At 36.1% G+C, this 16,091-nt stretch overlaps 1 protein-coding gene across 4 annotated transcripts in view; it reads left to right on the plus strand.

Annotated features, from left to right (window-relative positions):
• The window catches only part of LOC150080867 (histone-lysine N-methyltransferase EHMT2-like), a 558,915-nt gene that overhangs the window by 155,799 nt on the left and 387,025 nt on the right, over positions 1–16,091 (plus strand). For all 4 annotated transcript variants that reach the window (XM_090381696.1, XM_090381697.1, XM_090381694.1 and 1 more), the window contains one exon: positions 1,806–1,952. In XM_090381696.1, coding sequence (XP_090237822.1) covers positions 1,806–1,952 — 147 coding nt within the window. The remainder of the gene's footprint in view (positions 1–1,805; positions 1,953–16,091) is intronic.

A 16,091-nucleotide genomic window follows, 5' to 3' on the forward strand; every position in this document is an offset into this window, starting at 1 on the left:
CTTCTTGATTAGACCGGGATTCGAGCCTGTCACCACCAAATACGGAGGATGCGGAAAGGTCAGGGAATGACTACCGCATATTGCTCTGGGATATGCGGTAGTCAGGGAATGACTACCGCATATCCCAGAGCAATATGGCCTTAGTTGCTAATGTTCCTAAAAACCAAATAATAATAATAACTAAAAATAGTTGGCAAACCATAAGATGGAAGCTTGTTTAGAAGACCTTTATGCCAAACACAATCGAAAGCCTTTGAGATGTCAAACACAACTACTTGTGTTTCACCGAACCTTTCCATTGAATTAGTCCATAAATGGTCTAATTCAATGGAAAGCAAGAATATCACCAGTGGATCGACACTGACGGAATCCATACTGGCGATCGTTGATCAGACGGAAGGTTTCTAGGTAGTTTTAGAGTTGGCGGTTAATTGATTTCTCTATTACTTTAGAAAGAGTAGAAGTAATTGCAATGGGACGATAATTGGATGAGAGGAATTTGTCACCCTTTTTAGGAACTGGCTGGATATGAGCAAATTTCCAAGCAGAAGGAAAAACACCTTTGGAATAAGAAAGTGAAAAAAGGTGGCAAAGAATAGGAGTAAGTTCAGGAGCACAGGTTTTGAGAACAAGTGGAGAAATACCACCGGGACCTGAAGCTTTCTTAACATCAAGATTCGTCAAAAGCCTTCTGACATCCTTTTGACTGAAGACCACAGGAGGCATTGAATGGAGCGTGTTAGGAATGGTGGGAGGTGTTTTTCCAAGATCATTAATACATGGGGTGGAAGAAAAATGGGATGCTAGCAGGTCAGCTTTATCCTTGGCTGAAGTGGCAACAGAACCATCTGGTTTTCATACTTCAACAGAACAAACTGTTTCCATTGCTTTCTTGATATTGCATTTATGAAAGGATAACTTGCCATTTATTTAAAAGTGAAACACTTTTGACAGCTTGTTTTAGATAGGATTACTTTACATTCTCATACATTACATTCTCTGCTTGATTTTAAGTAGGAAAATCATTTTATGATGATGTTGATGCTACTGAAGTTTTGAGATAGCTGCACTATATGATGAAAAGGTCATCATGCAGTGCAGCTCACTGATATTTCACTGCCATCATAAAATGATTTCACTGTGCTTTTAAATTTGTGGCATAGAATTCAAATAAGGTACTGTGGAGTGTTATCCATTAATAATAATATACCGAAGCCCCATTTGTTGATGATTGTCTGTACCTCCATTTGGTCCTTGTGGTCCTCCTAAATTCAGAAGGTCCTACTCCTACGAGAAATCCTACTCCTTAAAAAAAAATATGACCCTGCATTTGACAACTTCCTTTGCCTGGATATAGAGGCCCAGCACCAAAACACACCAAAGAGCATCACCATCAGTGTTTCTTCCTTTTGTGATAAGTTTTATTCAGTAATTTTCATTATCGGAAACAGCTGCTGTTTGATTACGGGTAATAAAAGAGTGGTTTTTTTGTCTTGTGACAAAGAAATTTAAAATGCTAGAAATGGATGGGATACCACCTGTGGTTGATCTGCATTTCCACTCCTCCAATTTAAATGTTCATTTATGATTAAGTAGAGTATACAAAACATCTCACAAATATAGATTACACAGTTCTAGGTAGGCCAGCAATATGATAATAGTCCAGTTGCAAATGAATTTGATTATAGATTATATCATAACCTAAAATAAATGTGGCTTAGAAATAACTACTGATAAAAGCGTGATAAAAAGCTGATAAATAATAATTTGCCCTCATAAAACTAAATACTGTATATTTCTTTCAGCTGGTCTGCCAGCAGGTCCTGACAAGGCAAAATTAGAAGAATTGCTTCTCACATTAGGTAATGAAAAAAATGATCAGGAATATGATATCGAAATTCTTTACATATCTGCACAATCTGGAAATGTCGAAAAAATTTTACAAATGTTGGGTAAGGTCTTTTTTCATTAAAAAAAAAATAATTTTAAAAAATATATAAGTATATTTATATAACATAAGATATATGTACTAGCTATTATATATATAACCTGTATCAGTATAATATGTTAACAGCCCGTGCAAAAAAAGTTTATATATTTATATATACGCTCTGACCTCTATATAACAAAATTGATTGATTGCTTGAAAAAATTCATTAAACAGAAATTTCGTTATAAAAAAATATGACCTTTTCAACAATGAATACTGTAATTCAACATGCAAAAAATATAGTAAAAGATGGGAAATAAATAAGAGGGAATGAATAAATTTTCTAACATTTTAAACCAATTAATTTATTAATAAATACATATTAAGAAATGACTACCTACATGATGCATACAATATATTAGTACACTTTTAAGAATTGTTTTGTAAAAAATTTGGTTATTTTTTATCGTACACTGGATTTTACTGTACGCCATTCATAAAATTAAACATTCAAATATATTTTCTGGCACACTTTCTTCACACTGAAGGCCTTGATGAAAAGTTTCAAATGCTGCCAACATTTCGTGTTTGGAAGGTTTTATATTGCCTTCATTTTCGTCCACCTCATTGTAGATATTGTCATTAGTTCTTTGAATACTTTTGAAAATGTTGCAGTCACTCTGATATTCAGCTACTATGACACCATTATCAACTCCTAAAAATTTATCAAGAACAGTTTCTCCATTGATCAAACCTCTCGCTTGGAGTTCTTCCCAAGATTGCTCAATATCTTGTAGTAGTTCATCACTCTCATCGTTGTTAATTGCCATTTTAGCAAATTTTGCAAAACAATTCTTAATTGTTGTTTTCGTCACAACTTGACTTCACACTTTCACTAACTGCGATATGCTCATCTGCAAATCTATAACAGAATCTGTATGTTGATTGGTTTCTGTTCTCAGTATAATATTTTTTGTGTCTTCAGTAGTGCATTTTCAAATTCTTGATAATGCCTTGGTCCATTGACTGCAGTTTCGAAATTACTGAGTGAAGGTGTCTTAATCCTTTTAGCTCTTAATTTTTGCTTTCTACAACATCAGCTCTACTGCCTAAAGGCCAGATGTGCGAAAAATGCATACTCAGTTCATTAAAAATTCATATTCAAAATCAGTTCATTATTTAGAAATTTCCTTCTTTATACTGAAACTATTTTCAATGTAATGACCAAAATGGGGAAATCAGAAAAATTTGCTATATAGAAATTCATTAAAGAGAGGTCTGACTCTGTCTCCGTGTGTGTGTATATACACAAACATATACAGGGTGTACATAAATTAGTTGGGCAAAATAAATGGTTTATTATGTGTAGGTATACAGCCAAACATGAGAGTACACATGATTATAAGATAGTGAAACACATAAGTTTACCTTTTTCACAAATGTTCGATCTGGCTACCCTTCGTTACTTTGCAAATGTCTTATCGGTAAATCAGTTCTTGCCATGTGTTTCTAAGCATGTTCACGTTGATCAAACCAAGTGCAGTGCTGATTCGTGATTTCAATTCAGGAATGGATGTCGGAAACAGTGGACTGTAACCTGATCTTTTACAAAACCCCATACACTGAAATCTAGGGGTGAAAGGTCTGGTGATCGTGGTGGCCATGGAATAACACCTCCGCGACCAATCCAAACTTGGACTTCAGCACTGAGGTAAGAAGTAACTGCTGTGTGGAAGTGACAGGGTGCGCCATCTTGTTGGAAAATAAAACCTCCATGCATTGTTTCCTTCAGGATTGGCATAAGGTAAATCTGAAGCATGTCCAGGTATACGATTCCCGTAACAGTTTTTTCAGCAAAGAAGAATGGCCCAAAAACATTAGAACAACTTACGGCACAAAACACATTTACCTTGGGAGTATCCCTTTCATGGTCTAAGGTGGCATGAGGATTTTTTGATCCCCAAATCATGACATCATGTCTATTCACTTTGCCACTCAAATGAAAAGTTGCCTCGTCACTGAAAACTAACTGCGACAAGAAATCGTCATCCTTTTCCATGTGCTCTAACATATCGGTGCAAAAATTTTCTCTCTTCGACAGGTCCATGGGCCTAAGAGCTTGAACAATTTGCAATTTGTAAGGTCTGAACATCAGACGTTTTCACAGGATTTTGTTAACTGTTGATTTAAGAATTCCCAGCTGTAAACTAGCTCTTGCTGTAGATTTTGTTGGACTTCAAAAATGAATCTCTCACTGCGTCAACCGTCTCTTCTGGAATTCTAGGTCTGCCTTACCCGCTAAGCCTATGAACCACACATCCCGTTTGTGAATCGTTTGTACCATGCTACAATAGTGTCTCTTTTCAGGGCACTTTTCTGGTATTCTTGACCGAAATTTCATTGCACTTGCACAGCGGAATGAGTTTCATGAAACCACAGACAGCATTTCGCTTTTTCAGCACCGTTATACGTCTCCATTGTTACGAGAACACAGAAAGAATGATGAACAACCACGAACTACATCTCACTCATACGTGAACTTGAAACACACACACGTGGACACCTAGCGCCATCTATCCACAAACTTAGGATACAGTACTACTCATCTGCCATTGAACTGGTACCTTACAATTAATATTTCGCAAATTATTCAGTTACTAAATTGCCCAGCTAATTTGTGTCCACCCTGTATATTTACGCACACACCGTATGTTGTGTGCATTTTCATATAACAGTCAGGGTTACACTCCATAAAAGCTATAAATCATCAATACTTGCTCCATCCTCATTTAAACTTATTTTTATTGCTAACATGATTACTCAAAGTGTATTGAAATAAAACATGCATGAGCTGTATTTTTTTATTTTAGATGGTTAATTTTTCAGGCATGTGGTGGGAGTGGAAATATTCTTATATTTATCCGGTTAATCCAGCAGTGTAGTTATGGCTATAAATCAGAAATAATGCTCCTGCGTTACCCTTAATTATGATTAAAAATCTGAAATTATTTCTAGCTTCATAAATATAGCCACCTTATACTGCGTAGATACTGAATTTTTTTCTTACAGTTATTGTGTTGTCATTAAATGCAAACACTGCAATTCCATGTTAGTTTTTAATGTTCAAGATTAATTGCCTTTCAACTCCCACAAGTTAAGTAAAGATCTACAGTTACACAAGCATTGTTTTGGAAAGAATTGTTATTGTTTTTATATAATAAAGATGCAGAAATCGAGTACTTGTTGATTCAAGGTAGATGCCACTCTGTGGGAAACAAAATAAGTATCACTTGTCATATGTTGTGAAGCATGTCAAATTTGAAATAAAATTTTGAAAACATGTGAAAATTGAAGTGTAGAATAGTATCTAATATATTATTACTATTAACAGTGGCATATGATGCAAGAAAGCAAGCTTATAAAATATCAGCCAAAAAAAAAAACCTCCCACATCACCTTTCCTTCTATAATTTGTCTATTTCTTCCTTGAATTCATTCAAACTGCCCACCTTATCAGCAACAGTTGGAAGTTTGTTCTTGAAGTATTAGTTCATATAAGAAGCAGAAATATATGTGCATGTGCATATTTAAAATTTTGTGCACTTAACAGTTTTTTTTAACTGGAAAATGATTAGAATAATGGATTCAAGTCTATATTTTTTTTAATTATCAGAAGTAATATTTTTTCTGATTTTTAAAAAAATAATAAGAAAAACATTACATTTTATAAAAAATAAAAAGTAAAAAAATGTTCAACTAGTACAACAGAAGAAAATTTTAAGAAGCCTTCTTCATAAATATGTTTGGAACCACATCAATTAACAGGAAACAAGGAATCAAATTTAACCCCCAGTATTTACACCTATTCAACAATAAAATAAATGAAGAAATAGAAAAAAAAAAATTAGAAAATATTCCAAAAATCCAGAAGAGCAGCCCCCACACACATGACCCCCGCCAGGTTCCCATTACTGGTCTGCAGATGATCCGAGCATAAAGGTAGTGCACCTCAAACAAGAACCACTGGATCCAGGATAGTAAAACTTGGCACCCTACTACTGGTCAATAGATTTAATATCCTATAATGTAACTGTTGGCAGCACCTCCTGCCAACAGCAGGTTTGGTGGCATCGGCAAGCAGGAATCTGACAGTAGGTAAGAAATTTTTAATTTTTATGTATTGTGTATCAGTATGTATTTACCTTAATCTAAAGTACAACCCTGTAACCAATGTGATTGAAAAATTATAATTCACAATAAATAATTAATTACAAACGGCCCGAAATTGTAACTTGATATTTTCTGCCCCTAACAGCCATTGTTTGGTCCGATAATAAGCAGTGGTAAGTTGCCTGAGACATCACCTTGAATGTGTACTGGTTTGGGCTATAAGCTTAATAAACTGTATTATTAATATCACGTGGTAGAAGAGTGGTTATTGTAACAAGTAATTTTCATGGAAAACAACCATGTAACATTCTTCCCTAACTATATTAATTCATTGATTGCTATATGTACAAGCTACACCCTGGGACATTCCAGAGGTGTTTGCAAAATAAAAGAATTTCTCAAAGTATTAGTATTATATTAACCGGCGCCTCCGTAGCCCAGGTGGGAAGGAGCAGCAGTGCGTAACACTCACTTCTTGATTAGACCGAGGTTTGAGTCCGTCACCACCAAATACGGAGGATGCGGAAAGGAAAGTAGATAAGAATATACAAATTATACACTTCCTTCCTCATGTAGGTAATTATCCAGTCGACCTCTGGATTTCTTCAAACTGTCAGCCTTAACTACCTGCAGAGGCAACTTGTTCCAGTAATCAACCACTTGCTGGCTAAAAGAAAACTTTCTACAATCTAAGTTAAACTTCTTCCCCTGTAATTTGAATTTGTGGCCAATAAATTCAATTCAGTTCTGGAAATTCTTTATAACAGTAAAAATTCTGCCATCATTCATTTTATTGAGCCCTCTCAGAGCTTTATATGTGGCTGTTAAATAATGAGACTGTTGCAACAAAATAAATATAATGAAATATTTTATACTTTACAAGTTATCCCTTTCAAAATAATTGCCTTGGGCTTGCACATACCCTTCCATACATTTCTTCCAAGCACAGAAAAATTTCTGAAGTCATCTTCTGTGAGTCCTTTGAATACTTTGCTCTTTTTTTTTTTTTTTTTTTTTAATTTTTGAATGTCTTCACTGGACTGAAAATGGGTTCCCCTAAGTATGCTTTTCAGTTTAGGGAAGAGAAAAGTCACAAGGGGCTAGGAAAGTAGGATGAGTGCTCAGACACAGGGATTTGTTATTTGGACAGAAACTGGAGAATTTTGTGGATTTATTGGATGATTGTTTTCTGTAGCAGCATGTTCAAGAGGCAACCAGAGAGGGTAATACTCTTGATCTGGTTATCACTGATCATTCATGTATTAAGAATTTGCAGATAAAGGAACCATTAGGTGGCAGTGATCAAGTGTTAGTTAGTTAGTTATTTGGTTTTTAGGAGCATTAGCAACTAAGGCCATATTGCTCCGGGATATGCAGTGGTCATTTCCTGACCTTTCCGCATCTTCCGTATTTGGTGGTGACGGGCTAGAACCCCGGTCTAATCAAGAAGCGTGTGCTACGCACTGCTGCTCCTTCCCACCTGGCTACGGAGGCAATCAAGTGTACTGATGTGGGATTTACTTAAGGATATAATTATCATCAGGGATAAAGGAAGGGGTTTTGTTCCGTAAAGGTGACTATAGTGGTCTCAGACAGTTTATAAATTCTGTACAGTGGGACCAACTGATTGAAAGCCTTTGACACTGTTGCACATGGAAGAATACTGTACAAATTGGAGCAGAATGGTATTAAGGGTAAGTTGCTACAATGGATAAAAGGATGGTTGAGTGGGAGAAGACAGAGGGTGGTAATCAATGGGCGCTGCTCTTTGTGGACTAATGTTATTAGTGGAGTCCCACAGGGTTCTGTGTTGGGTCCACTGTTGTTTTGTATATTTATCAATGATATTGATGAAGGTATATCAGGCTTAGTATCGAAGTTTGCAGATGATACAAAGGTTAGCAGGGTTGTTAATGACAGTAATGGCAGTGTGTTACTGCAACAGGATCTAGAAAATTTGGGCAGATGGGCTGAGAAGTGGCAACTGAAGTTTAACCTTGAAAAATGCAAAGTACTGCATATGGGTAAAAGTAACCCCAGAGAAACGTACCAGGTGTATGGTACTGCACTTAAGGCGGTAGAAATTGAAAAAGACCTGGGAGTAATTGTGCAGTCAGATATGAAGTTTTCTGAACAATTTTCTGAGACAGGCTGCCAGGGCAAGTCATGGGGTGTTGTCAATGATATAAAGGAATTTTGTTAGCAGGGAAAAAGGAGTTGATTGTCCCTCTGTATAAGGCAATGGTCAGGCCACGCCTTGAGTACTGCGTGCAGGTCTGGAGGTATCATTTTAGGAAGGATGTAGATTTGCGTGTACAGAGAAGGGCAACAAGATTGGTGAAGGGAATCAAGGGATCCTCTTACCAGGAGAGGCTTAAGTTCTGCAAATTGCAGCAGCTGGAGACTAGGCACCTGCGAGGTGATCTGATTGAGGTGTATAAGGCCTTGAATGGGTTGAGCATGCTGAATTCTGATGGGATTCTTCCACTTTTTACGAACCTAAGTGGGCATAAATTGAAATTGAGGAAAGACAGATGTAGAATAGATGTGCGAAATTTGTCTTTAACCAGTGAGTGGTTAATTGCTGGAACAAACTTGCATCTGTTGTTGTGGAAGTTGATAGGTTAAATAAATTTAAGGAGGAACTGGACAAATATTTAGAGGGGATTGTTTTGTAATTTTTTTTTTTTTGGTTGATACTGCATAAGCTCATACGCTTGCTTTCTTGCATCACATGTCACTACTACTACAGAGAGTGCATCGTGTGCTGGAGCAGTGTCTTGATGGAGCACATCCAACCATCTTTCCACAATTCAGGTCTCTTCCTTCTTATTTTTTCATGCAGCCTTGTTGCAGCTTCGATGTAATATGTTTGATCTACAGTCTGATATGGTGGGACATGTTCAGCCATATTTCCTTTAATATCGAAGAAAACAAGAAGCATTTTGTCACCCTTGCTTTTCTTTGGTCTGGGGGTGGGTGGGTGGGCTTGTTTTGTCTTCCATTGCATTGACTGTCTTTTAGTTTTTGGTTTGCACTGGTACAGCCAACTTTCATTGCAAGTAATTACAGTACTCAGAAAGTCTGGTTCTTCAGTTTTTTTTCAAAATGTGATCATAAACTTGGAGTCTTCTCATTCTTTCATCTTGATTCAAAATTTTTGGCACAATCTTGACACACTTTTTCATGCCCTAAATTTTCAGTTAAAAATTTTTTTGTCCATATTGAATTTTGATGTAACCATTCTGATACCTAAACAATAGTCACATTTTAATAAATGTCCTTAATGTCCACAATTTCATCAGTTTTCATGGATACCAGATGGCCTTGTCATTCATAGTCTTCCACATTCTTTCTTTTGATAACACTGGTTGACAAAAAAAAAAAAATTTTTTTTTTTTTTGCTCCCTGTTAAAGTTCAGGGTGATCTTGTAGATTTGACATTGCTGAATTCAAATATGGCAACCGTGTTGCAGTGACACCCACCAATTTTAAGTGAGAAGAAATTAAAGTCAAAAACTGTTTCCTGTAAAAAAAAAAAAAAGATTTCATATATTTTAAGAAAATATTACATACAGTAGTACCCTGGTATCCAAAACTTAAGGACCAACACTATTTCTAAAGGTTACAACCACAAAATCTTTACTTAAGGTACTCTTTACTGATGAGAGTAGATTCAATCTCAGCAGCAATTCTGGACGTCAGCTAATCTGGCGAGAGGTTGGCACACTATATCACCCTGCAAACATCACTGAAAGGGATCGATATGGCGGTCGAGGTGTTCTCGTCTGGGGAGGCATTATCTTGGATGGACATACACAACTCCAGATACCGAAGACAGTACTGTACTGAGGTAATCTTTCCCCATGTGCATATGTTCCAAGGTGCCATTGGCCCCGAGTTCATGTTTATGGATGATAACGCCACACCCCATTGCACTGCAGCTGTTGATATGCTTTTGGAAAGTGAGGACATTGTTCGTATGGATTGGTCTGCCCGTTCCACCGATCTAAATCCCATCGGACACATGTGGGACGCTCTGGAGAGACACCTGGTACCACATCCACACCCACCAGAAAATGTTTACCAGCTGAAGTTGGCACTTACAGAGAAATGGACAATGTTACCGCAAGAACTTATCAACAACATTGTTCTAAGTATGGACAGGCGGTGCAAAGCCTGCATCGACATTAGGGGGTGGCCATATCTCCTACTGAGGCCCACCTCTTCCCTTTGTTCCATCTTTGGCAGTGATGCATCTGTATCATGGCAGACAGTGCTATGTTGCCATTTTTGAATAAAGTCCCTCTGTACTGTTTTGTTTCTGTGGTTGTGTCAGTGTTGTTTCCTTCATCATTTCTGTACCTCACAAGGTTCCTTTGGTATGCTTTTCCCATATCCAGGCCACTCCTATGGGAAGCTACAGGTGAAAACCTGACTGGTTCTTAAATTTTGCACACCAGTGTAAATATTGAACAATGGATGTATTAACCTTATTCTAATTACCGAAATGTTTATCTGATAACAAAACACTTATTTTGTCGTTTTTGCATTTTATAATTTTCCATTGGTGTCTCCCTTATGAGATTCCAACAGTTGTCTACCAACATATTTGGACTCCATTTTCCCTGGTATCTTTTTTCCATTTGAGAAATATGTTGGTGAAACATTTCACCATGTTCGTTGGAGGTTGCACCCAAGTTTTCAGGGAAAAAAAGTCTAAATGGGAATGTAGGAAATGAAGCGTGAATGACATGTTGCATCCCAACTCTGTACCCTAAAAGTAGCTCATCCACAATTTTGCTGTAATTTTGTGATTTCTCATTGCCTGAAAAGTTCCATCAGATGAATGCCTTCCAGGCTCTTATTTCTGTAGCATTTAATATTTTAGTGAATTCCTCATCTTGGCATAGCAGTTTGATTTGAGGAACCCACAAAAAATTCCCTCTTTTATCTAGGCCTCACTGATTTGAGAAAACTTTTGTCTCTAACAGGAAAATTCTTCTCCTTTTTTGTTCATTGCTTTCACAAATAATTTTATCAAACAGCTTTTGTGCAATGGAGGTAAATTGATTTTTGACTTATCCACCACAGGAGGATGTGCTGCATTTTTATGGCCTGGTGTAGTTTCTGAACCGTCTGGTCATTTTTTTTTTTACCCTGTAGTGGCAATCCTTCGCTGGGCTGTCCCACTTGCATAAAAAAGCAGCAGTATTTAGTGTATACGCTTTGCAACTCAGTCAGCAAAGCTATCACTTCTAGGTCGGCACAGATATTTTATTTGTATTCTTGATAGCATATTTTTTTCAAAAGAACCTGTAGCTTCTTGTATGTTTCCTTCATGCGAACTGCATGGGCCAGTGGTATAGATGTATACTTATTTCCATTATGGTGTAAAACTGCTTTCAAATTGACCTCGGATGAATCAGTGAAAGCCTCCACTGCTCGGGAACATGCTCCAGACATAATTCTCATTAATTCCTGAACATTGTTACAATAAACCAACACACCATCCACAGAGTAATAGCTTGTTATGTTAGATTGCCTCTTCCCATAAAAAGACACCTTGACTCCCTTTTCAAGAAGATTCCACTGCTGAAGCCATGATCCTAGTAATTGATCCTTGGCTTTGTAGAGGTCCAAATCTCTGACCAAATCGTTCAATTCTGCCTGAGGGAATAGATGCGGCTTTGCAGTATCAAGAGTTGAAAGTCTTGATACTGCACGGCCTGTACTCATTCTGGAGACTTTTTCCGATCCTGAATCAGAATCAAGTCCTTAAGTTTCTGGTGGCTTTGGCACTGGCATTGAATGATCGTGAGGAACCAGCCTTAGAGCAGAAGGTACATTGTGCTACTCTACTTCATGCTTGGATTTCCCAGAAATATTGGTCATGAAAAAAAAAGAAAAGAAAAAGAAAAAAAGCACGTATGTATCCTGTATGCATGAAAGATGTTTTATGTGAAAACATATTTGACGAAAATGTGAAACGGAAATGAAGCAAATTACATCACTTCCTAAATGACGCTAATGCATTCACTAATGTTGATTCGGTAGAATAAGTAGTGGGCGTGAGCCCGCTACTTATTCTACCGAATCAACATTAGTGAGTGAATTAGCGTCATTTAAATTTTAAATGATAAATTTAAATCATTTTTTAAAAATTTAAATTAAAACTTTAAAAATATAAATTTTTAGTTTTTTTTTTTTATAAAATATGTATTATTTGTCTGTTGATACTTATAATTAGCCAGTAAGGCATACTTTGCCATCGTCTCCAAAATTCACTGAAATTTCTGTTTCATGGAAATAACCTGCCAGAAGTGCAAGCTCAGAAAGAAATTTTAGTGCAGCCCCAGATTAGCAGTGCAACAGCGTTGAAAGTAGCGACAGTGTTGACTCTATTTTATTTCTGCACAACAATTTGCAATAAAAAGTGTATGAAGAGAAGGTGGCTAGTTGAGGTGAATGTTGATATTCGTTTTGGAATTATATTAAGTTTATTAAATTCATTACATTTTTTTTCTATAATTAATATTGATAATTATTTATATATAAAAAATGCTTAGGTATGCTGCCCAAATTTTCCAACTGCTAATTGTTGCCAGCATACGTTCACACAGTTTGCCTCGCATGACCACCATACCGGGCATTCTTTATTAATTTTTGTACTAATGTTTTTCAACTGAAGAAAGGCAACCTATGCTTGAAAGCTATCGATGAATGTTTATTTTAACTGTCTTCAATTTCAATTTTCCAACTGCTAATTGTTGCCAGCATACGTTCACACAGTTTGCCTCGCATGACCACCATACCGGGCATTCTTTATTAATTTTTGTACTAACGTTTTTCAACTGAAGAAAGGCAACCTATGCTTGAAAGCTATCGATGTATGTTTATTTTAACTGTCTTCAATTTCAATAAACCATTCTAAGTTTTAAGAAGTGTAAAAATGGCTGAACAGTGTGTAAGAACTTTGAGAAAATGTAGAAATGCTAATGAAACATTAGAGGAGAGATCTAATAGACCAAAATGAGACTTTATGACTACGAAGACGGACCAAAAACATTGAAGAAAGAGAATCAAGATTGGAAATGAGAAGATGGGTGAAACGCCATAGGACTAATCAAATAGAAGTACCGGATGGAAATAATCAACAAGCTGTAATTAATGTGGAAGAGCATGACATAGGAAATATGTTACAACTGTAAGTATTGCAATGCAAGATATTGGGAACATGAGTTAAACACATTGAATAAATGCTGTAATGATGGAAGGGTTTCACTTGACCCACTGCCTGAGACATCTACTCTATTATGAGAGCTGCTTACAGGGGATACACATGAAACAAATAATTACAGGGAACGTATACGAGAGTACAACGTAGCAGTGGCATTCGTATCAATGGGTGCAGAGATCAAATCACTGCCTGGAAATGGTCCATACTGTTTTGGAATACACAGCCAGATTTACCATTTTGTCTCACTGCTATATCCAAACTAGGCAAATAAGCCGGGATATGGACAAACTTTATATTTTCGATTCTGCTGAAGCAACAACAAAACCAAGGGTGTTTGGACGAGATGCTGTGACAGGTCAACCCAGTGGTTTTCAACCTTTTTTTAATAACGGCAACCCTAAGTAATTTATTTTATTTTGCGATACCCCTACTCCATTTTCGGCCTGTTAGATCCGATTCTGTCTTTCTGTATATACCTGTGTATATACATAAATATAATATTAAAAAATATATGTTATATGATATTTAATTACAATAATATAATTATAAAAATTACATTTCATAATACAAATTACAGTAAACCCCCGCTATTCGCGGTATCTGTATTCGCAGTTTCACGATCGCTGATTTAATATAAAATGAAACCTAAAAAAATGTGAAATTTAAAGTGCCGTGAATATTTTCCCCCATACAAAAACATGGGCGTGGCTAAAATTATCTTTCCTGGTCAAAACAGCGCTCAGTGGGTGAGGGGAGAGGGGTGACAAAATCGCGAGCGTGGATGTTTCTCGCTCCTTGTTCAGTATGTGTTATGCGCTTGTCATGGAAGGTTTCGTCGTTTGCTTTTAATTTATATGCTTATAAATTGAATAAATTTATCAATTTATAAATTGATAAATTTATTCAACTTACAAAAGTAATAAATCTACCGTTTTATATAATGACCTGGTCTTATAAGAGACTTTTTAGAGTGTGTTAACGGAAGAAAGTGACTTTATTGTGGACAAGTTCTTTCTAACCCGTACAAAAATATGGCTACGAATAACAAGGGAAATGTGAAAAGATCAAAGAAGGTGATGACATTAGCGAATAAAATTGAGCTATTAGACAAAATTTCTAATGGTGAAAGTGTCTCCTCAGTGGCAAAACATTATAAAATCAATGAGCCAACGGTACGATCAATAAAAAAATTGGAAGAAAAAATCCGCCGTAGTGTCTGTGAAAATGCAGTAATTGCTTCAAAAATTTGCTCTGTAACTCGTGATGTTAAATTAGAAAAAATGGAAAAAGCTTTAAATCTGTGGATAGAAGACCGAACTCAAAATAAAATTCTGTTAAGTTCACTCATCATTCGTGAAAAAGCAAAACTCCTTTATCAACACTTTAGCGAAACTGGTGATAGCACTGGCGGGATAAGTTTTTTAGCTAGCAAAGGCGATGGTTTGAAAGATTTGTTTGAAATTTCTAATAAATATTACATTTAATATTAAATTGTTTCTTATTTTCATTTCGATGCCGTATGCATGCATTTCACTATGTACTGTCATTGTACATAGTCATATTATGAAGGTACGTATAATGCATACATAGACAAAATTTTAAGACTAGTTTTTCTTATATATTACATACTTTGGAACAGAACCCCTTTATTACTATGGGAGCCATAACTCAGTATTCGCGTTTTCGGTATTCGCGACATTTCTCAGGAACGTAACCCCCGCGAATAGCGGGGGTTTACTGTATATATATATATATATATATATATACAGTATATAATTTTATTCTTTATATAGAGGTACTAATAACTTCATCAGTTATAGATCACCACAACATTAAAAAGATACTGTACATCTTTTTATAATGAAATAAACATATAAATTAAAAAATAATAATAAGTTTAAGTAACTTAAACCCAAATTACGTGGCACCCCTGGAATGTTGTTGTGGCACCCTAAGGTGCCACGGCGCCCCAGTTGAAAACTACTGGGTCAACCCATTTGCTGAGTCATATAAACAAATGCATCAAATAACCCAGGCCAGTCCAACAATGAATGTGTGAATGGCATTTATATAATGACCTGGTCTTATAAGAGACAATATAATGCACCTACATCCAAAATGGAGGTTGATGTAATATTTGTTGGAAAATACTGGGAACCAATCTGCAAACAGAGACATGCATATATCACACAGGTGACTGCTGTAGAATTATATCACCGCTAAACAAGAATGGTGAAGATTGTAGGATCCAGATTAAACTATTTATGCCATAATCAGAAAGATGGCATATGTTAAGCCCAGTACAACTAGTTTTGGATGATTATTATTGTTATACAATTATTAATATTGAATTTTGAATCTGAAAGTTTATTTCTTTATTATTATGAAACTTTAGAAACTAATGCTAGCAATTTTATTTATATAAAAAGTTTCAGTCAAGCCAGGATAAAAATCAATTTGGGTGGAGTTGGGTATGGGTAATGAATTTGAAAAACAAATTTGAGCTAGGACCGTCTAGACTTCGGGCCAGGTTAAGCAGGGAAAGTATAATATTATTACCTGCTACTTACTGTACCGAATCAACGTTAGTGACTGAGTTAGCGTCATTTAGAAAGTGATGTCATTTCTGTCTCTTAGTATGAACAATGTAACATTTTATTCTCATGCCCGCTACTTACCCTACTGAATCAATGTTAGTGACCGAGTCAGTATCATTCATACTAAGAGATGGAAGTAACGTCATTTGTGTAA

Source organism: Mastigoproctus giganteus, chromosome 9, assembly GCF_048544385.1.
Source record: "Mastigoproctus giganteus isolate SK-2022 chromosome 9, ASM4854438v1, whole genome shotgun sequence".
NCBI lineage: Eukaryota > Metazoa > Arthropoda > Arachnida > Uropygi > Thelyphonidae > Mastigoproctus > Mastigoproctus giganteus.